The sequence below is a fragment of the Pleurodeles waltl genome, chromosome 10 (genome assembly GCF_031143425.1).
Source record: "Pleurodeles waltl isolate 20211129_DDA chromosome 10, aPleWal1.hap1.20221129, whole genome shotgun sequence".
Taxonomy (NCBI): Eukaryota; Metazoa; Chordata; class Amphibia; order Caudata; family Salamandridae; genus Pleurodeles; species Pleurodeles waltl.
In genome coordinates, this window is record NC_090449.1 from 762,322,346 (window position 1) to 762,346,575 (window position 24,230).

Here is a 24,230-nt window from a genome sequence, read left to right on the forward strand (position 1 = left end):
TAAAAATCTACAAAAGACATTTCGACAAGTCCAGAGGACACCAAAGCACAAAAACGAAATTTAAATTTGTAAGCATGTGACTTAAGAGACAAATTTATACAATGTCAATTTTGAAGAAACCCAATTTCAAATGGAAGCCACGGAAAGCAGGATATTCTCCACTTCAGCAGATGTCAACACCGGAAAATCCACGCCAAACACTATCATGGAGCAGGTGTGTTCCAAAGCCCCAGAACTATCCAAGTCGGCATCCCGTGCAGGGCCTCTGAACGAGACAAAACCATCTTCCTCCAGGAAGGGAATCTTGTAAACTGCCTCACGAAGCAAACGCAACCGCAGGGCACATGTCTGGAAATGAGCCCTAACCGGGAACATCAACAGATTAGCATCAACCACTGTGGGGCGCTGCAGTGAGAGACAGAGAGCCATTGCATGTTCAAACGAGCACCAAAGGCACCGAAACACGGGTTGCACACAATCCAAAACTGGTCGGAATGACAGAGACCAGTCACACTCCAAATGTCCCAGGAGTGTTGCTCCAAAATGCTGCATCATGCGCTCACGACACAGCTGCGCCGGTGGGAGCGCCCACATTTGATCTTGTTGCGGCGGGACCGCCATTGCGGAAGAACAACAGCAAAACACCAGCCAATAAAGCCAAAGTTATCGGAAATCCTCCAAAAATGCTTCAGAAAATAGAATGAACAGCCGAAGGTATCAAACCGAATATGAAAGAGAAGGCATGAGCAAAACCAGCACCAACGGCTTTGAAAAAATGTGCAATTCCAGCAGTGCTGGACGCATTAAATATATGTCCCACGAGTTCACCAAAGGGCTCGGAAAGTTAGTATTTAACAGGGACTGTATTTCTGCTGATGACCTCGCCACCTGAAGTGCGTAGGTCTCGCGCGCAGATGTAAGGGCCACATGCTTTTGAAACAATAGAGCCTTTAGTGGACTCAACTTGTTGAAATTCACCTTGGAAGTAGCAATGTGAGGCCAGATGTCTGCTACCTCCCTTAATTTAGTGGGGGGAAACAACACATTCCCGCAGCAAGTAACGGCCTTGGTGACCAAGACCACGTAAACTAGTTTGGCACGCATCCCACAACAGTCATCACTGTTAAGGAGGACGTAGCTGCCGTTTGAAAGCACCTGGAACGTGTTTTTAATCACGGGGACTGGAACTCCCTTTAAATAGCAAGCCAAGTTCGCAACCGAGGCATTACATGCCCCATGCAAAGACAGCTGCTTACAAACCATTGAGTGGCTGACAGACGTTTTGCACTCACTACCGCTAAGAAAAACCTCCCTCATGCCATTAAGACATCTGTATAAAAAGGGAAGCTCCCACACCTCATGTATGTAACTGTCTCCCAATTTTTCATATCTGCCCACCGGAATATGCTTCAAACAAGAAGTGAATTGCAGAGTGGAAATAGGCAAATTAATAACCCCGTGTATTAACCATTCAGCTGACAAAATCTCGGCCACAGTAAAAGGCAACCTCTCCAATTTTTCAATATTCAACATAACATATGTCGCTTCCTTTTTCGCCATCAGCTGTTGTTGACGCGTCAAATTAAAAGAAAAAAACATTTCCCTGGCTCTGATGTGCTGCCACGGAACGCGACCCGCCTTCAATGTCTGAAGTGTCCAACCCAACTGCATAATGGACCGCGTTTGACTCTGTCCATGATATAAAGAAGACATATCTGATCTAATAATGTCTATAGCAGAGGAAACAATTTTGTCAATCGTATATACACGGTCAGATAGGGTATGTATTCCATTATCTACAACAGACAACGCTTGTTTTAAATTTTCCTGATCTATCTGCCTCAACCGGGCCGCTGCCTCCTGTTGGGAAAGTTTCCATATCTCATTGTATACTTCATACAAAAAACGTTTCCTCCGGGGCATTCTTGGGCCCGACAAAAAATCTTTCAAGTCAGTATAATTAGACAGTAGCGTGAGATGTGTTTTAACTGCATTTAGCGTGGACGATTTTAACCATTGTTGACAAAGTTTCCCCACGCTATATGTAGTAATGATATCAGCATGTTCTGGTGATATGTAGTGAGGGTCTGCCCTACTGGTCCTGAAACCCCCTGAGGAGGTGACAAAACGTTGATGACACCCATTAGTGTCTATGGGCCACAATAACCACCCTCCTGGACGTGTCAATGAAGTGTGAAACGTACCATTCTGGACCCACTCTGTAAGCTCAGTAAAAGTGGCATTAATATGTTGCTGACAATCTTTCATTTTAGAAGGGACTGGTATACTAGGCATATTCAATTCTCTAATGGATGCTAAGCCCAAACAGCTAGTCTGTTGTACAGTGTTATTTAAGAAAATCATTTGGACAGGAATGATACATGCCCTAAACAATGTTTCTCCACCCCGCGTTTGCCAATGTTTTGTTCCCCAAACACTTTTCAAATCAACATTCTTGGAGCAATATTCATACCCTTCAATAGACAGTTGGGAAACAAACGAATCTGAATACAGGAATTTAGTATCAGTCAACAGAATTTGCTTATTTGCATGCGGAGTTATCCTAAAATATTACGACTTAGCACTTTTTTGATGATGCCCAGAAAAATATGCAAATTTGTCAGAATATGTTTTAGAACTCCCCTGCAAAGGATTCGGGCAATGTTCCCATTGCATATAGTCAAATATCGTTTTAGGGCTACTGGCTTTATGAATAAAGTGGTGTCCATAATAATTGTAACAAAACATGTCACCATAATTATCTCTAAACTGGTAAGCATCTTCATTTTCATAGACAGTATAATACTGCAATTCTGTCAACATAGAATCAACTGTCTTCACATCCCAATCATCAGATACAATGCCTGGTATAACAATATCATTCATTGGTAACTTTAGAACATACGGTATTTGAATTATCTCAGTGGGACCATATATATCAAACATTACCCTATCCCACACAATCCCATCTGGAATAGGTACAGCAGAAATGTTCACAAAAGACAAGTCTCTTCGAACCTTATGCGATGAAAAATGTGGCTTCAACACCTTCCCCACCTGCTAAACCTCTGATCTTTCAGGAAGAAAATGACCATGTATAACTAGAAAAAAGGTAACAACAAACCCCATCCACAGGAAAAAAGCCATCAGAGTCATGAAGAGCCACAGATAGTTCCAAGTAAAAACAAAATACGTATTTTTAAGCCAATACATCAGCTTACGTGGACCCGGGTCCGGTGTTGAAAAGGACAAAGAGTCCGACATGTCATCATCATTGTTATTAAAGCAGCCGGAGGCAGTTCTCGCAAAAGGTGCCACCGTAAACAAAGGAGCAGCAGGTGTCTCTCGCCGCGGTACGCTGTAGATAACACCCTCAGCAATATCAGTAGTCACAGCAACTTGATTTAAAGATTCCAAAGAATTTGCAGTTAGTGGAACAATCTTAAGATCAGCTTCCACACTCCCCAAGCTCGGAGAGGAAACAGCGTCGGTGCAAATCACCTGCAGCGGAACATCTTCCCCAGTAGTGAGAGGGATTCGGGAACTACTGGGCGTTCCTCTTGGTCTGCTGTGCAGAATCGGCCACATGTTGTAACTTGACATTGTCTATTGAGACAAAGCGATTTCCTTTGGCTCCTTGCAGCGGCGGCAAAATCACAGTTCTTGTTCCGTGGATCCCCAGTACAGGGACTGGCACTCGATACGAAGGGCCAAATTATTTTTTCACTGCGACCTTTTCACACACTAGATCCCCAACTCTGGGAATCCAACCAGTAGGCATCACTGGCTCATCCTTAATTCCTGTGGAGGCAGCACTGGCAGAAGAGTTATCTTCACGGAAGTGTTGTAAATCCTGCAAAACAGTGACACAATCATTTATGTCAAACGGTGTTTCCGCCGCCTCCACACCAGGACCATCCAGATCCGGAACAAACATTTGTGTTCCGAACAGGCACTCTTATGAAGTACGACCCCCCAGGGACCTTCTAGGCAAGTTATTCAGTGCTCTCTGTACTCCATATAGGTGGGTTAGCCAACTACAACCCGTACCTATAACTCTGGTGGTTAAGGATTGCTTTAAATCGCGATTTAAATGCTCCACGACAGAATTTCCCTCTGGATGAAATGGAGACGAGAACTGGAGCTGGACCCCCAACGAAGCCATGGCGTCCCTGAATGCCTTAGAGGCAAAAGCAGGGCCCTGGTCCGAATGGAACGCCGCAACTGCATATGTATCGACAAAGATGCGCAAATCTTTAATAACAGTTCGAGCGTCAGCCGAGCGCTGTGGCCACACCCACACAAATCTGGAGCACGAATCTACAGCTACCAAAATATATTTGTATGCACTATCTGGTGTCAGTGGACCACAATGATCCAAGTACACACACTGTAATGGTTTATTCGATATTAGAAGGGGCGTCTGTTGCAGGCGTCTAGCCGTGGAAACTTTAATTTGTTGACAGATGTCACAACAAAGGACATACTGCTTCGTCTCTTTATAGAGACCAGGCCACCAGTAACGGGCCTGCAACAGTGAAATTGTGGCAGCCACGCCAGCATGTGCAGATGCCGCCCCCTCATGTGCTGCAATAATTAATTGAGGTCGCACAATTTTATTGGGCATATTGCGTACACCTACGCCTGGAATCTTAACTTCAGCGTTCAGCATACCACCCATTGAGTAATGATATTTAGACGGAAATGCTTTAGGATATAGTGTGCCATCAGCCGTAGCCTTTATGGCTGCCAAAATCTGTGTGTCTGGTTTGGAACTCGAACGAGTTACTGCGGCCACAGTGGTAACTGCCACTGCCGATTTGGCGGCTTCATCAGCCAAAGTATTTCCAGCAACGTGTATTCCAACGCGCTGGTGTCCAAGTGTATGCACAACATGGACCTTAGGAAGTGTCTCCTTCAGATCCGCAACCTTCCCCCACAGTAACCTGTGTTTTATGGTGTTACCCTTGGAATCTCTGAACCCATTTAACCTCCAGTAATGCAAATATTCCTTGAAAGACTGAACACAGTAATAGGAATCACAAACAAGCAGTGTAAACTGTGCCGGATCCGTATGTTCCAAGGCTAATAACAGAGCTTTTCAGCTCAGCCAACTGTGCCGTACAGTATCCCAATGTCTGTGTATAAGTATGTTGGGGGCAGAACTTCTCCCCCTCCATATGGCCGCTCACTACCGCACATGCAGCAGAATACTGTTGTTTAGTTCCCACCGCAGGTTGCGCAGAGCCATCGGTGTACATGACCACTTGATATTGATCAATAGGCAACGTGCCAGCGAGAACCGGGAGAAATTCCTGTGTCTGCAGTTTTGGGTCAAAAATGTAATCTACATCAGTGGCTGTCAAAGACGTAGCCCATTGTATCCATCGCGGGTGTAATGCTTTCGCATTAGGAACACTCGCTTTTGTAACAGCCTCTAAAGCTGGAATCGGGGAAACGACAATGATGCGTTGGCCCTGGGCAAGAGGTAGTTCTTTAATCACAGCCATCTGTACAGCAGTGAGAATTTTCTCAGTTTGTACAAAACGTTGTTCTGCAGTAGAATACAAGTGAGACTTGTATCCTATCGGGACTGTCTCACCCTCATTAAAGGTGACATACGTAAACCCAACGGTCCCAGCAATAACCCTGATGACCAGATGTGTCTTATTGTCCCCCATGTGTAAATGCTTTGCAGCTAGGAGATCAGTTTGCAAGTCTCGTAGTATATGTGTATGCTCAATCGTCCAAAATCTACTCGAAAAATCTGGGCGAATCAACTCGTACAACGGTTTTATACGTGTAGCATAATCAGGAATGTAAGTTCTGCCAAAATTTAGAAATCCCAACAACGACTGGAGTTTCTTAATCGTATTAGGAGGTTGCAACTGTGCACATTTTTCTAAAAAGTGTGGCGCTAAGCTCTTACCCTCATTCAACAGCTCATATCCCAGGAAAATGACGTTGAGGAAGGCAATTTTCGACTTTTTGAAGTTAAATTTGTAGCCAATTTCGGCAAATCCCACAACAATGCGGGCTACCCGCCTTAAATGTTGTAGTAACTCGTCATCTGTGAGATCTCTATCATCAACATATGACAAAGCTTCAGGGTCCAACTCGTGCAAAATTTCAGTCACACGAGCCGAAAATCGTCCTGGGCTATTCTTATACCCCTGAGGCAAACAACTAAATTTTTCCTGAGAGCCAAACGCACTAAAGCTCGTAAAATCCCTACTTTCGGGCGCTATATTCTGGCAGAAGAAACCATTCGAGATATCCAATGTTGTTTTGTATTTCTTACGCACAATATTATTCATGAGTGCTGCGCTATGTGAATTCTGTATAGCATATGTGCGTGCATGTCCGTTCAAATGTCTGTAGTCCACCACTATTCTATAAGAATGGTCCGGTTTAGCTACAGGGAATAAGGGATTATTCATCGGCGAGACACAGGGTTCAATTACTCCCTGGTACTCCAATTGTGTAAGTATGTTTCTTACCGATGCCCTTGCTTCAAATTTTATAGGATACTGCGGTTGTGGCTGAGGTTCGCCCTTAATCGTGACATAAGGTGAATCCCTATCCCACCCCACATGATTTCTATATAAGGCGGGTGCTTGTGCCCGAGCCCATTAAATGCTATAGGACTCTGGGAGTTCTCCCGGAACAAGTGGTGAGAACGAAGGTGTAATAACCTCCTCCTCAACTGGACAGTCACAAACAAAGTCACGGGGCCAATCCTGTTCGTCCAGCAGAATGTCATATATCTTGACTACACGATCCCAAAAGATGGCGTTTATAGTGCGCTCAATGTCCCCTTCTAATTGTAAAGTTACTGTATAAACTCTATCGAGTTCAGAGACACGCATATCTGCTGTTTCGAATTGTATGAAGTCATCAGTTGCTTTCACCTCCAGATGCTCTAGAAGATTCCGGCGAACTATTGTGACCTCTGCCACTCTAACAGTGCTAGTGCCCATGTCTTGTTCTTCAAGAGAACTCTCTTCCTGTGCGGCATGTCTAACCGAGACTGCCGCCACTTTTTTCTTTTTAAACTGTTGTTTTTGTTGGATCGGTTTCTCTTCCTTCTTTACAGAAACCTCCGAAGAGCGTTGTGATTCCTGTCTTGGCTTCACGTACTCTGTTCTCCGCTCTGATCGCCCACCTCTCTCATTTCTCTTTTCCAATGAGTCCTGAAAGGAACGAGATTGGCTTGTATCAGTATATTGATATCTATCAGGCGTCTTCAAATTATCCCTATTTCTGAGATTATACCTTGTCTGCGGGGTCTCCGGTCTCTGAGATTCTCACCTTTCTTTTTTAGGCGTTTGTTGTTTTTTCTCCCAGCGCTTTTTAGTACCCTCAGGTTGCTGTTGTTTAGTAGTATCCTTACTACCCTTACCCTGAAACTGTGGTTTCTGTGGTCTAGCCCCTAGGCTATCACGACCGATACTGGAATATGTTTCCGCTATTATTCTCGGCAGTTCCCGCTCCTGATCTAGTTGCGGGACGTCACGAAGACGCATACGCACCGCTAGTGCTACTGCCTCCCCTTTTAGATTACTCAATATGATGGAAGAAACCGTGGCAAAATTGCCTATCAGTTGCATCCCTAAATCTAAGGCCGGGCCACCCCCATATTCATCTTGAATTTGTTTAAGCACTTCCGGTAAATTAGCCAATGCCAGTGTACCATGTGCTGTAGTGTAGAGCGCGGCAAACACCGTGCCCCATGTATTACAATGGTCCACGGTAAACACATCGTTAATATTCTATGTTTATCCTGAGGTACCGTATGGGTAAATACTGCCTCCAGCGTATTATTTTTTTGCGCCAGACAAAATGGAGTTTCCTCTCGTTTAGCCGGTACTTTGCCCATTACAGAGTGCACAGTTGCCGGACTAATACCCGGAACTACTGCATGTGGTTGAGCTGGAGCAGCACGCGCTGGGTTTGTGTTTAGTGTCTGCATTACAAATTGTACTAAGCGTCTATATGTAGCCGTTAATTCCGTGTATAAACGACGAACTTCAGCCACCGCTAACTGAGCAACCGCTGGATGTGGTGTATATGTAGCCAATAAAGGCCAGGGAGGACTATCGTTACTTAGTGGACCTAGCCTAACTGATGCTATGGTGTGGGGTAGGGCGCCATCAAGCCAATTATTATGTTCTTGATAAGATAGAGGTATTTCTAAATATGCATATGCCCTGTATTGTCCAGGGACATTTGCAAGAGTGTAATCGTGAAATGTGTTTGAATTCCCATCAACTGCCGGAAATATGACCCAAGAATAAAAAAGTTCTGTTATATAGGCTGTATGGGCGTCCACCACAAACATGACTGGACCCCCCTGGTTTGTTAGACCATGTGCTAGCAGATGAACCGTGAACGGTTGTCGCATATTAACTGCTATGTTCATTACTTGGGGATTCGCCATTTTAAAAACAGTGCTAGTTCAGAGAAGGCACACCAATATCGGGGTTTTCCTTTCAGAGTTCAAGCTTGAGCAACCAACCGCTATAATTAGGATCTACCTATATCGCGGTGGCGGAAGTTCTCAGTGCCACGGACGTCTCCGTTAATGGAACCGAGTCAAAATATATGTGAGACCGAGAGAGTCAGCCGGACCTGAAAATTAGAGCCAGACCAAACGTTGCCGGCGCCATGTCGCGTTGGCTCTCATTATCCTAAATGAGACTACTGGATTTCTAAGTCGCAGGGTCGTTCCTGGTGTGGGGGACTGAGTCTTACCCACTGAGAAGGACCTCTGTCACCTTCAATCCGGTTTTGCTCCGGCTAACTAGCAGTGCCTCATCTCTCCCAAGGGGGAGGGATGATTGGGCAGCCGAGCGCATGACATCTTTAGAACTTCTCAGGGAAGTCGTGGTCACTCAGGTCCCAACCAGCTCTCTCATTTACAGTATGATCTCATGTACAAATGACAAAGGCAGTTTAAGTTTTATAGATTGTTTTTAATAAAACGACTGCATCTTAGATAATAAGGCGTGAGCCGCAATAACCAGAACCATACAACACAGTAGGATTTAAATAGTCACGAGGAGAGTGAAACATAAGAACAACGCTATCATAATGTTACTAGATTCCGTTCTCTCTAAGTAAGTTCTATTTCGAGCACAGCATGTAAAGCTCTAAGCTTGCCTTTCAGATTCCCTGGAAAGACATCAACCCTCATACCTGAGCAAAGGCCTGTGATCTGGATCAGCATCTGCAACAGGGCAGTCAGCGTCTAGTTGTGGTTCCCTGGTCGGAATCTCCCTCTTGCGTGTATTAGGACAAGGAAGTGTTTTTATAACTAATATGTCGATGTGATAACAAACGTCCCTACGCAAGAATGTATATGTGCAACCCAAAGACTAAACTTCTACCACATCTGTCGGCAATGTACCAGACTGTGTCCTTGACTGAAGCACAGAGTGAGCAAGAATGTGTTATTGAGAACTCCAGTGCTGAAGTAGGCTAAACAGTGTGATATAAAAAATAAAACAAGACCGTAGAACTGGCTATTTGAAAAATAACAGTACAAAGCTGAATAAAATGCATTTAGAGCAAAGTGCACAGAGGCCCGATGCTGCGAGGCAAAGGAATAAAATACATCCAGGGCAAAGTGCACAAAGGCCTAACACCTGAAACAAACGCGCAAAGGATACATAAAAATGACCACACTACAGCTCCATCTCTTCCACAGCCTTCTCCTCATTCCTTTCATCCTCCTTCCCAGCTCCTTCTCCTCCACCAACATCTCCCCCTCTTTTGGGGTTTACACCACCAAATTCACCCCCAAGTGGGGCTCAGGACCCAGTGATCCGTAACTTTACCCACCTACATCATAGCACACCTGAGGGTTCCACCTTATACCAGCAAGTCAGAGCTAGGGCAGCAACTTTCCATAACGTACACATGTATAGTGATCCTATTGAGGAAGACTTTCTACTTGATACCCTTGGCACAAGACATAAAGTCAGTTTCTTCCCATGCTGCAAGGCATGCTCTGGCACGCCGATGAACTCTTTAAAGAGCCAGTGAGAGCACGCATTATCACTCCTACAGTAGATAAAAGATATAAGGCTGCACCCACCGATCCTTTATTCATAAAGGTTCAGATTCTTCCAGTCTCCATTGCTGCCTCAACTGCTTGCAAAAGGGCCAATAATCAATCTACAGGAAACACACCCCCTCCTGAGAAGGGAAGTAAATAGCTAGATGTGGCAGGTAAAAGGGTTGCAGCTCAAACAGCAAATCACTGGTGTATTGCTAACACACAGGCTTTGCTAGCATGATATGACAGGGCGTATTGGGATGTCATGGAAGAGCTCCTTCAATATCTCCCTGAGGAGCACCGTAAGAGGGTTCTGAAATTGTGACTGAAGGGAAAACTATCACCAATAATTATATTTGATGTGCACTGGATGCTACGGATACAGTAGCACACAGTACTAATGCCAGAGTCATTAAAAAGACATGCCGGGCTCAGGTGTTCAGGCTTTAAGTCGGAAGTACAACAGGCAGTGTTGAACATGCCTTCGATAAAGAGTACCCTTTTGGCCCACAAGTTGACACCACACTTAAAAAGCTCAACCAAGATAATCAGACTGCTAAAGGTATGGGGGCACTCCAAGCCAATACACACCGAGGTACTTTTCGTCGCCCGGGGTTCACAAGAGGATTTCAGTCATTCTTTACAGACCAGTCTTCCACACAAACAAACGCCAGCTCTCAATCATATTCCAGATGCTGTTATTGAGGTTCCTATAGAGGAAACAATAACAAAAGCAGAGGAAAACCATCTACTTATAGAGGTTCCTCATCCACTACCAAACATTGACTGCCTCCATCTACCACCACCACACACCACCCCTGTAGGGGGTAGACTTCAACATTTTTACCCACAGTGGTCTCAAATTACCACCGACCAATGGGTTCTTTCAATTATCAGAGAAGGTTACTATTTGGAGCTCATCTCCACTCCACCAAACTTACCCCCTCATACTCACAGGCTTTCCCAAGAACATCTCACTCTTCTCAAAGAGGAAGTACAGTCCCTTCTCAAACAGGCCATAGGGCCAGTTCCATTAACACATCACAGTACTGGTTTATTTTTTCTAATACCCCAAAAAGGGGGGTCTCTGAAACCAGTCCTAGATCTCAGACCCTTAAACCATTACATCCTTTCAGAACACTTCCATATGGTCACTCTTCAAGATGTCATTCCCCTTCTCCAACAAGGCAACTTTGATAGCTTTAGATCTAAAAGATGCCTACTTTCACATTCCAATCCATCCAGCACACCGCAAATACCTTACCAATTGAGTCTTACCTTTTGGGGTCACAACCACTCCCAGAGTAGTCATAAAATGTCTTGCGGTAGTTTCCGCACACCTCAAAAGACAACACATTCATGTCTTCCCTTACTTGAACAATTGGTTTATCAAATCCAACACCTTCCAACATCAACTCACAATCAATCTCTTACACACTCTAGGATTCACAATCAATTAGTCCATCCCCTTCAGATACAACTTTATCTAGGAGCGGTTCTCAGCGCACAATTATGACTAGTGTTTCCCAGATCAGCACGTATTCAGCCTTTCAGACATTGATTGCTCTGTTAACAGAAAACCATTCATAAACAGTGAGGAATTTTATGCGCCTGCTAGGGATGATGACATCCTGCATTGCCATTGTGCCTCATTCCAGACTTCACATGCGTCCCCTGCAACAGTGCTTATCTTGTCAGTGGTCTCAGCACAGGGTCAACTGGAAGATCTAGTGTTGTTGGACTACCAGACTCATCGCTCTCTGCAATGGTATAACATCACCAACCTTATGAAAGGGTGGACCTTTTTGGACCCTATACTTCCGATCACTCTCACTACAGAAGCATCATATACTGGTTGGGGAGCTCATCTTCACAACCTCACAGTCCAAGGCTTATGGAATACCACTCAACAGTCCTCACACATCAATCACCTGGAACTGCAAGCAGCCTTTCTTGCAATGAAGGTGTTCCTTCCACACTTGCAATGCAAAGTGGTGCTGGTGCATATAGACAACATGACTGCCATGTACTATCTTCAAAAACAGGGGGACATATTCTTCTCAACTATCCCATCTTGCACAAACAATATGGAAATGGGCAATACATCGCCACATTCACATAGTGGCACAATATTTTCCAGGGACAGACAACCATTGTGCAGACCTGCTAAGCAGGATGCAGCAACAAGTCCACAAATAGAAATTCCACCCGCAAGTCCTTCAACAGTACTTCCTGAAGTGGGGAACACCTCAAATAGACCTATTCGGCACACCTCAAAACACAAAATGACAAAACATTGAATCCAGGTACCCTCACCCCTCAGTCCAAAGGCAATGCTCTGTGGATGAGTTGGTCAGGGATATTTGTTTACGCTTTTCTCCCTCTCCCACTCATTCCTTTTCTAGTTCGGAAACTCAGACAATTTCCCCTCACCATGATCCTGGAAGCACCTACATGGGCACGCCACCCATGGTTCCCAACAATGTTCGCTCTCTCAGTAGTTCTACACCAGAGGCTCCCCAAAATGCAGGATCTTCTAACACAGAATCAAGGGCAGTAAGACACCCAGACCCCAGGTCTCTCAACCTAACGATATTGCTCCTGAGGTCATAGAATTTGGGTATTTACATCTACCACAAGAATGTATGGATATTCTTAATCAAGCGTGTAAACCCAAAACTAGACAATGTTACGCAGCAAAATGGAAACAATTTGTTTGTTATTGCCAACCAAAATACATTGACCCTCTTAAGCCAACCATTCAAGAGATTGTCTGTTTTTTACTGCAGTTACAAAAAGCTAATATTGCTTACGCATCCACTCGTCTTCATTTAGCAGCCATAGCTGCATATCTTCAAAACAGACAGCACACTTCTTTGTTTAGAGATCCAGTTATTAAAGCATTTATGGAAGGACTTAAAAGAGTCATTACTCCAAGGGTCCCTCCAGCACCATCTTGGAATCTTAACATTTTTCTCACAAGGTTTATGGGTCCCCATTTTGAACCACTACATGCGTGTTCCTTACAATTCCTATCATGGAATATATCTTTTTTAGTAGCTATCACTTTCCTTAGACATGTGAGCGAGTGCCAGGCTTTAACCTTGGAAGAACCTTTCTTCCAAATGTACAGGGAAAAAGTAGTACTACGAACTAATCCAAAATTACTTCCAAAGGTCGTTTCACAATTTCAGATCAATCAGTCAATAGAATTACCAGTTTTCTTTCCCCACACTCTTGATGTTAAAAGAGCTCTTATGTACTATATAGACAGAACTAAAGAGTTTAGAAAAAACAAAACAACATTTTTGTGGCCTTTTCCATGCACCCCAAAAGGAGAACCTATATCAAAAGCAAGTATAGCTAGATGGATGGTCAAGTGAATTCATGCTTGCCATGCTAAAGCGAAACAACATTTACCTGTGAGACCTAGAGTACACTTCACTAGAAAAGAAGGTGCATCAATGGCATTTATAGATAACATACCTATAGCAGACATTTATAAAGCAGCTACATGGTCTACACCACATACCTTTACAAAACATTATTGTATAGATGTACTTGCAAGTCAACAAGCAAATGTTGGGCAAGCAATGTTACGAACACTCTTTCAAACAATTGCAGCTCCCACACACTAGCCACAGCTTTATGGAGGGACTACTTTACAGTCTATACATAGCAGGAGTATCTACAGCCACACTTGCCATTGAACCGAAAATTTTCCTTACCAGTACACATCTGTTCATGGCATGTAGTGCTGTAGGTTCACATGTGCCCTCCCTCCTCCTCGGAGGCATGTTGCAGATGCAATTTTCTAACACGTAAATATTTTACATATGTAAATACATTGCATGGACATCTTCCCTCTCTTACTCTATCTACACTACTTCACTCTCCCGCATGTGGAGAAACAATCCAGCAAGGGACTCAGGATTACTGAGAGGGGGGGTCACTCGATCCAGTGACTCAAAAAGCTTCTTAGAAGAAAAACAAGTTGTACCACTCAAAACCCAACACTAGATGGCGAGCTTGAGCATAGCATGTGAATCTACAGCACTGCATGCCACAAACAAATGTCTACTGTTAAGTAACATTTTCCTTCACACACATTGAAGATACTATAAGGCAACTGGGGTTAAATTATGAAGTGTATCTCATTACTTGGACATAATTGCTTTTTAAAACATGTTATAAAGTGTAACCCAGTGTTACTTATAAGGCAGTAAATGTCACACATATACCCATGGGAAATATGGAAATGTCGCTCATAACCGGTCTGCATGGTCCTGGAGCTATACCAGGCAGGTGATGTGATCGTAGGGGGATCAGCCACATTGTATAGGGATAAAATCATACCTGACCGTGTCCATGCCTGCCCTGAAACATCAGAACGTCTGAACAGCCGCATGCTAAGCTGTCGTTTGCTGGATACTGCAGAAGGAAGGTGGATAATGTAAATTTTTGCTTTCGTTTTGCTGTCTGCCTGGGCTGTTTAGACTGACGAGGACGACGACTGTTTCTAAGTCTTTGAGATTATATATTATATTTGTACCTATCCCTGCATGGAGCAGTGCTGAGCTGATGATCTCCCCAACCCCCATAAATAGGACACGGCTCCTTAAAATATTCTCCCGTTGCCCCAGTTTTAAGTCAGTCTAAAGAACTGACCAGAAACAAGTAGGCCTTCTGCAGAATAGAGATGGCAGGTACGTTACAAAGCTCATGTTGTTATCAGGATTGGTGAGAGATACCATCCATAAAGGAGGAAGCGAATTACAGCTCTGGGGATTGGAATTATCTGGGGAAATAGCTGGGGAAAAGCCCACTATTCAAAGACTGGGCTTTTTGAATTAACGTGGTGGCCTAAAAGTAAACCAAGTAAACTGGCGACAGCAGGAAGATTACTTCAGATGCTGACAAGGTATGAAAAAAAGGGTAGGTAGGATTCAGGTTATGGTCCCCCTTGATGATGTTCTGGAATATGGAGATATCCTGCTCGATCCGAACAGGTATGACTGCCTAGATTGGGAGGAGGTTGTAGATGAATGGGAAAATGTTATGTGTATTAGGGGCGAACTTCTCTGCACAGCATCAGTTTGTTCTCCTGGAATGTACATGGGTTAGGTAATAGAATTAAATTGGAGATGGTTAATGGAATTATAAAGCAGCATGCTATCCTATGTTTCCAGGAGACTTGGATGTGCAGAGAGCCCCCACGGATTGATGCTTTTTTGCGGGTTTATCAAAAGACAGTAGAAAATACTGTGGGTCGGCCTTCGGGAGGGATTGTTAACTCTGGTATCCTTTTAAATTGCCTCAAATGTCTGGCAGGTTAAAACATGGTGTAACTTGATGATAGCCTGTGGTATGCAATTGTTAGGTATAGGCAGGGGGAATAAAAGTATTATTGGTTTAAATGTATATATGAATGCTAATAGTACCTCCAATTACAAGGGTAACATTGACCTGTTTAAAGAAGACATGCACAATATAGGTGCATTATACCCCAAAACATGATTATTTTGATGAGAGATTTTAATCAAAGATTGCTGTCTGAGCTGTGGATAAAAAGTATGAGGACGTCTTAGCCGCTTTCAATATATGACAAGTCTGTATGCCATGTAATGTGGCATTAGGGAAAAATATTGCTGTCTTGGACTTTTATCAAATGGTCTGGTGAATCTTAATGGTTGTGTGCCCATAGATACCCCGATTAGGAAAACGTTCAAACAAGGTAATCAGAACTGTCCAATTAATTATGTGTATGTACCTCTGTGGGCATTAGAATTGATTCAGAAATCCGAGGTCCCGCGGTGGAGGGGAGTGATCATTACCCCCTACATACAATCCTTAAAGTGGACATTGCACCTAGACATTCGAGGGACCTACCTTGAAAAGTTGGTTGCTCAAGATGTCTAAGAACGAGGATATCAGAGAAGCATCTAAAATTTATTGAAAGCACTACAGTGTAAGTACGGTAGTCTAGACTGTGAGGAGATTTCCTTAGATCCCTTAGCCGGGTATGATGTAGTAATAAAAAAGGTGGGTGCGTGCCTTAAAATTTAATTCTCTACAAAATATAAACAAATCTGGGAAGCTTGCTATAAATAATTGGTTTGACAAAGAATGTAGAATATTAAAAAGTAAGATTCAAAAGTTGGAAAGGTACTTAAGGAGCTCAAGAAATACAATAGGGGAATGGTGCCTCATTTATTGAAAAACTTGGTAGCTCTGAAGAAACGGTAATCAAACGCAAAATTCTGGGAAGTGATGATAAAGACAATAGAGTCCAAAAATGTTAGGAAATTTTGGAAGCTGGTACAGAGTGGGGCAGGTTATCGCCTGTGGCAGTCATCAGGCCAGGTGGGTAAAATTCTTAGAGGAGACCTATAATCATGGTGTAATGATTGACCTGAGCCCCACTAGATTCCTTATTGAGGGGGAGACAACAAGTGGGTTCTCTGAGCCAACAATTAAGGAAACAATTGAGAGGTTGAAGCTCACCATGGCTTCTGGCCCGGATAATGTACCAGCAGTTGTAATAAAAACTAATATTGCATGGTGGTCCAGTTTGTTTTATATACTCTTTTGGAAATTCTGACAACAGGAAGATTTCTGGGTAGTTGAAAGTGAGCAGTGATTAAATCAATACATAAAAAAGGCAACAACGCCTTCCCTGGAAACTACAGGCAAATCAACCTGTTGAATGTACGTGGTAAGGTTTTTTTCAAAATTATTTTGGGGATAACTAAGGAGTGGGGAGAAGTAAACACTATTATACCTCTGGAACAGGGTGGTTTTAAGGAGAGCCACTCGACGGTTGAGTACTGTTTTAGTCTGTGGGCCATTGCAAAGAAATCTTTAGAGTAGGGTGGGTATTTTACTGTTGCTTTGTTGATTTCAGCTCTGACTCGGTTGATGGTTTATTGTTGTGGGACGTGTTAAAGGAATATGGATTTCCAAAAGACCTGCTTTTAATTTTTGCAGGAGCATCATAGGGATAAATAGGCCCAAGTTCAACTGGACAGTGGGGGTTCAATTCCTAAAAAACTGAATATAAAAAAGTGGCCTTAGGAAAGGTTGTGTATTGACCCATCATTATTCTCCTTGTTTTTGGCCGATCTTCCTATGAACTTAAGGTTGCCTAATACGTGTAGCTCAAAATTAATGGCACACATATTAGTTGCCTCTTATATGCGGATGATTTAGGCCCTCATTACAACCCTGCCGGTCAAAGACCGCCAGGGCTGTTTTGGAGTTTGTACCCCCAACAGGCTGGTGGTACAAACTTGGGCATTAAGACCACGGTGAAGCGCCGCGGTCGCACCGCCGGGACCGGCTGTTTCCCGCCACTTTTGTCCCGGCGGTTGTAATCCCCCAGGGCAACGCTGCGTGCAGCACTGCCCAGGGGATTACAAGTCCCGCTCCCGCCAGCCTTTTCATGGCGGTATCAACCGCCATGAAAAGGCTGTCGGAAAGGGGAGTCGTGGGGCCCCTGGGGGCCCCTGCACTGCCCATGTCACTGGCATGGGCAGTGCAGTGGCCCCCTGCCACGGCCCTATGGAGCTTTTCACTGTCTGCATAGAAGACAGTGAAAAGCGCACCGGGTGCAAATGCACCCATTGCACAACCGCAACACCGCCAGCTCCCGTGTTGCGGCCCAGTGGGGATCTCAAAATAGACCCCGCAGGAGTGCGGCTGCATTGGCGTCCGCCCGGCGGTTTCAACTTGGCCGCCCGCCAAAGTTGAAATGAGGGCCTATGTGATTTTTGATTGGACTGCAGTTGAGTTGCAAAGAAAATTGAATATATTTGGGAACTATTGTCAGAAGAAAAAATTGAAAATAAATATGGAAAAGACTAAAGTGCTTCAAATTAGGGAAACAAAGGAAGAGCATGAGTTGGGTAAAAAATAAAGTTAAAATAGTTAAAAAAAATATATAAATACTTAGGGGTTTGGTTTTCCCATTATCTAGGCTGGAGGGATCACCTCACCTTATCTCAAGTTAGGACACTTGTATCGGTAGGGGGACTAAGGAAATTCGCCAGATGATATGGCAGCCCCTTTCTTCAGCCGGTGCTGAAGGCATACCAGGCTACGATAAGACCGCAGTTCATGTTAGGGGCGGAGTTGGTTGGCATAGAGGGTAAAAAGAGCTGAACCTGAAAGAAGGAAGGCGCTTGAAAAAGCTACCATCCTCCACAATGGTGCAGGCAGTTAGAGTTGAAACAGGCTTACAAGAGTGACACACTTAGCATATGCAGAGATATTAAAATACTAGGCAAGAATAGATAGTGTGGAAATATCTAAAATCTCCTTGGTATGTAAAAAGGAGATATCGCAAAGTGAATTATCCTGGGCACAAGGAGGAAGGGAAAGGATTCAGACATGTGCCAGGGCATTGAAAATAGAGGTAATAGCGAGCATTGATGTGATGGGAGTAAGCAAGATGGTGTTGAAAAGAATATTAAAGCAGGTGTCTATGGAGGAGGATATCATCTTCCTGAGCAATAAGCGATCAGTCTCACATTCATTAAATTCATGGAAGAATGCTGAAATTTTTCCCTATTTGGAAAGACTACTCAATAAGATTTGTCAAAGTATACTAAGATTTTGGTGTGGAATAAATCAAGTGTTAACATTACGGAATCATGGTATCCTGTTAAATGAAGGCAAAATTTGCCAATGTAGTCTCAATGTAAAAGTGAATTCAATCCATGTCCTTGTAGACTGTATGTGGTTTTTATCAGATGACGTTTTAAAAGCCTATTTTTCTAAATAATAGTATTAGAGATAGGGGACAAGCAATTGAGCTATTGATGGATATGAGATTTTTAGATGTGACGTGTGTTTTGGGGTGATTTTTAGTTTGATACATTTTAAAGACAAATTGAGGTTAATTAACCAATTAGTGGGAGTTAATCTTTAATGTATAATGTTGTTTTAGTAAATACAGGTTTTATGTTGTCTGAGGTGTGTTTTATTGAATTTTATGTTCCAATATTTAAGTATGTATATTTGAGATTGTATGCGAAAAACGGTATTGTTTTAAAGACCAAGGTCTAAATAAATGTATGTTTGACTGACATACACATTTGCTCACTAATAATGATGATATATTCATTGGAATCACTATATAGATATAGAATCAGGCCCCTCAAACAGTAGATTAGGTAAGTTGGTCCTGAAGAATTGCCATTGAACGTTTGAGACCCTAGGCAAGAAACATGGCGACCTCTTAAGGGAATACGGGGGTACATTATTTCCTTTTATATTCCCACCTCTTTTATTTTTGACCTTTGACAGGGACTCTTTGAATAAAGTAGTTCTAAGAAATCCTAATTAACTATAATATTGTTTGATTTGACCAATCTACACTTTATTCATTACTGGGTGTCCAAGGGCATTCCCAGCCCCACGCAGCAAATGTGAGATTAGATCTCTGTGAAAGAGCCCTTTTTCAGGGGCTGGTTGGGCATTGCAGTGCCAGCCCAGTGAGGAGCTAGCCCAGTGATGAAGAATGTCACCTCTAGGGGTGGGTGAGGGCTCTTGCTCTGATATTTTCTGTATTCCATCCGTCAGAGATAGGTTAGGTTACACAACTGGTGTCAACCCTAACTCTTCCTAGGAGCAGCACATTGTTTTGTTAATAATTATAGATGTGGGAGTGTACATGCTGAACCCTGATTACTCCCAGTCCCTCTTTTTCTAAAAAAAAAAGGTTTATTTTGACAAGTTGAAATGGCAGTTCAAAACTGCACTACAGGCTGCAGTGGTAGTCCTGGGAGATATTTTAAAGCCTACTTTAGTGGGTGGCACAGTAAGCACTGCACCCCACAAGTGGACTGACTGTTGAAAATAAATGTAGTGCCACCACTTGGATGTCTAGCATAGATTGCCAGACTGCTTCTAGATCTGGATACCCAGGTTTTCACCATCCTGGTCTGCCAGAGGTAAGGGCAACCCCTTCCGGTAGCCATGTTGCTGCTTGACACTAAGTAGCACCTAGCAGGAAGGACCCTCCAGAAAAAAGTCCCTTTTGGAGGGAAAACCCAAAGGCAAATACTTCCAAGAAAGGAAGGAGGCGTCAGGGCGCACCAGAAGATCTAAACTAACCACTATGGCCAGCGGGTTCTGGAGGCCAATCCCAGGAGAAAAAAGAAGGTTGCCTACCACTGGAGCGAGATGGAAGTTGAAAGGCCAAGGCTGAGGCAGAAGAAAAAGGTATGCGGTTAGGAGACTGGTAAAAAAAATCTTCCAGGAGAGTGGAACACGATGAAGAAACTGCTTGAAGCGTAGCGATGCAAGGAGTATTTGCACTTCTACATTTTATAGGCTGGAGACAGGAAATAACATTGAAACCAAGAGCCCTCTATTTGTAAATAAATACAATAGTATGTGTTAAGCTGTGGCAGCTAGCTTGGATTGGGGAAATAAATCTTTTCTCAGAAATTCCTGCTTCTGATCTCTGGGAAGGAGCTACCTGAGGCCAGAGGATACTCTGTAATCATTTTACGCTGGAGACCCCCCACAGAGAAGAGAACCATAATGCAGGACTCTACAGACCGATCGGCTTCGGAAAGGTAAGTGAGGGGGATAGCACCTGTCATTGTGAACGCTGACTTCTCCACACTTGGTGGGTAAAGATAGAGGTGCGTTCTGCCTGCCAGACAAGGCAGCGGAGAAAAGCGGGTGGTAGTGTGCCCTTGGTAGCCGTATTACATGTAGTGCTGTCTGCCAAAATAACATTTTCATAGATCCTTTGAAGTTGGGGACAAAGTGCTATAAGAGTGTTTTTTTTAATGCTGGATCAACAAGACTTTTCATAGTGTTCCATTTTCAGGAACCACCGCTAATATACACATGCTCCTGGGCACTTTTGAAATGATAACGTTTTTCTATAGTTTGATCCTGCTATCAGCTGATTTTCACATCTTTACTGTGATCCAGAGAGGTCCCTTTCTCGTGCACCGACTACAACACTTTTCCCATCACTTTGCACTGTTTATGGCGTCTCCTCTTGCCTGCCTTGTTGTGGGCATATATGGTGGAAGACTCAAGAGGCTGAATTACAAAGAGGGTGCACTATCCCTATTTGCACCGTGCCACACCTTCAAAATTGTGCGCCGGATGCAGACAGGGACAGTGCACCCTATTACTTACCAAAGTGCTGCACGCAGGGCAGAAGCAAACTCTTGGCTGCCCTGGGGACAGTGCATTACTGAAAGATGGAGCAGCTGCTTGAAGCAGCCACTGCATCTTTCATTGTGCAGGCAGCACTTGACCTGCCCTTTCAAGGGGGATCCTTCTGCAAGCGGGGGTAGTGAGTGACAACACCCACCTGAATGGCGATATCTAGGAGTCTGGACTCCTTTCCTTCTTCCCTAGGACTGCTCTCAAAGGGCACACTGACTGTGGTGGATCGTTTTGTTGCACACAGTTAGTCAGCCTCCTGAAGGCAAGGTGTTTCCCTCCTTTGCGTGGGGCCATGCCTCCAGCAAATGAGGCAACACCCACTTAAGGTAGCGCTGTATGTATGTATCCACTATCTGTAGTACAGACGAGAATGCACAATAATCTGCAAATCCTGTAATACTTCAGTGTCATGGGGCACATAAAACAGTCTTAGACGGTCATTGTGCGCAAATGGCACTATATGACCCTAAGTATCAAAAACAATGGACTTGAAGTAAAATAAAAACCTTGGATCTTGATTGCACCATATTTTCAATTAAGCCTTTATTTGCAAAATACCATCTAACAAGTCATGGATAATAGTTGTACAATATTTGACATTATCATTTTTTTTTTTTTATATTTTATGAACACCTATTTGACTACCTCAGCACTTTGAGTAAGTTCATGTTGTCTCTCAGGTCCTAATGATTTATTTTTTGCATGCTGTGTTTAATTCTGCTCGTGGAAATAGAATTCCAAGAATCGCATTGTTTGACATTTTTTTTTTTTTTTTTTTTTTAGCAAACTTTTGGACTTCGTGATTGAGGAACATTTTCCATTAATAGACATTGAAGATACAAATAAATATCTGGTAAGGTTTCATTTCTGATTAATCAATTTAAAAAAACAACAACATTTGAACAGGTGAACTTCAGTCTCTGTAGAGCCTGATTAATATTCTGTACAAAACGTAATATAACTGACTAGAGGTGGGCTGGACAAATGCAGTACTTGGGTATCAACTGTAGTTCTTATTTTCAGTTTCTTTTACCATCTAGTCAAATATATCGGATATTCTATTGTAATTTACTGTACTATATTGTATTGTTTTTGAGGCTATGCATTTTGCTTCTTACTCCTTACAAGATTCTAAAATGCATTGTGGGGAGAGTAGTACTCTGATTATGGTCTGTGTTGAAGTGGACTGATGTTTAATTTTTGTGTGACCTGTATGGAAGTATTTTGCTATTGTCTCACCAGAGTGCTTCTCATACCTGGTCATCGGTCACTGTGTTTAGTGTGTAGTGGAGTGAAGAAGATGTGCTGTGGTGGATAGTGTTGCTGTGATTCTACAGCCATCATATAGCCTGGACTGGAATGAAGTAGAGTGAGAAATAGTTGCACATGCCATTATGCCTACCATCGTTGTGAGGAGACTAGTTTCTGGTTCTTAGGTCAGTATGGTCTTAGTCATCTGATGTCCATACTTTGTCTTTGAGTGACAGATCAAACCCTTTAATTGATCTGTGCAATGCTACATGGCTTTACTTCCTTCCTAAATTCCAAGTATTCTTGAATATTTCTTGTGTTTGCTGAGAGGGAATTCTATAGTTTAGGTACTTCATGGAGAATGTAAGTCTACAAATATGTTTTATTCTTGTAACTGGGATGATCAGCAGAGGTGCCATTGTACACCATTGGTCTGTTCTATAAGTATCTTTGGTGCTTTATTTGGATGCAGTTTGGGCCTTTGAGTAACCATGATTGCTTTGAAGGTGGGTCTTCTTGCCGCTTGAGCCACTGAAGTGCCTATAGTACTTTTGTGATGCATTCCTATCTACAGAGGTGTAAGGGATGCAACGTTTTGTTCCCTCTGCAGTCTTCAGGGTAGGAAGAGCAAGGCCCACCAAGTAAACACTATTTATATAGTGTGGATGAGACATGATCAGGGTGATGGTGTCTTGTAGCATCTGTGGCAAACCTTCATGAGGGAAGAGGCATCAAAGAGTTGACATGGTGTGTAGAGTGATTTTTGGGATCTGGTTCAGTTGTGGGATCAGGGGAAGACTGGAGCAATTCCCAGGTTTCTCACAGTTGGTTCTGTTGGTGGTAGGTCAAGTTTCTGGGGCCAGGTGTTTGTAGCCTGGATTTTTTTTCCATCTTCTAAGATCTTAGCTTTGGGATACATACATTACTCAGCATCCAATCGTTGAGGGCTTGGACGCACAGATCAACTCTAGAGGTGTCTAGATCCTTTAGGTGTTCAGGTTTCAGGAAAAGTTAGATTATTCTAGTGACACAAACGAAGCACAAATTCAGTGCAGGAGGCACATAGTTGATCAACAACCCCTGCCACAGAGTTTTCTGCAGGTTACCAAAGAGAAAAAGCTTGATATAGTGTTCCCTTGAAAGGGCGAAAACATAATTGCTTATGATGTATTAACTTTTCACTGTTGCCCAAGAAATTAGTTGGACTATTGATACACAACAAAATATATTTTATGCAGTTTTGTGTCCCTTCAATATATGAAGAATGTTGTGTGTGTTACGCGCATTGGATAAATCATGTGTGTTGTTAGTAATGGTTGTTTACAAGGTGTGTGCGTTTGCGTGCATGTTATCTGTTTGCCAGCTGAAGTGAGATGTGCATCAGTATTTCCAATGAGATGAACAAGATGCATAGCATAGAAACAGTTTGCTGAATGTGTTTGCTGATTTTAGGTTTGGGTTTAATTGCACTTCAGCACCATTCATCTGCCACTATTCTCCGTGGGAAAAGCCAGGTAGAATGTCAGGCCTAGGATTAAATGGGCATGGAGTCTGACCTATAGTGTTCTTTACATGTACTCATTTAGGAGAGTGCAGCCAGTGAAAGGCTTTCAGACTGAAGTCCTATCAGCTGAGATTGCCCACTCCAGGATACGGGCAGCTTTATACCCTTCCAGAATAGTTTGTTTTTACCCCTTCCCCAATAGGAAAGACTATAGTTAAC

At 43.2% G+C, this 24,230-nt stretch overlaps 1 protein-coding gene across 1 annotated transcript in view; it reads left to right on the forward strand.

Annotated features, from left to right (window-relative positions):
* The window catches only part of LOC138262453 (protein adenylyltransferase SelO-like), a gene marked incomplete at its 5' end in the record, with an annotated part of 306,692 nt that overhangs the window by 114,674 nt on the left and 167,788 nt on the right, over positions 1–24,230 (forward strand). The window contains one exon of the mRNA XM_069212347.1: positions 22,040–22,109. Coding sequence (XP_069068448.1) covers positions 22,040–22,109 — 70 coding nt within the window. The remainder of the gene's footprint in view (positions 1–22,039; positions 22,110–24,230) is intronic.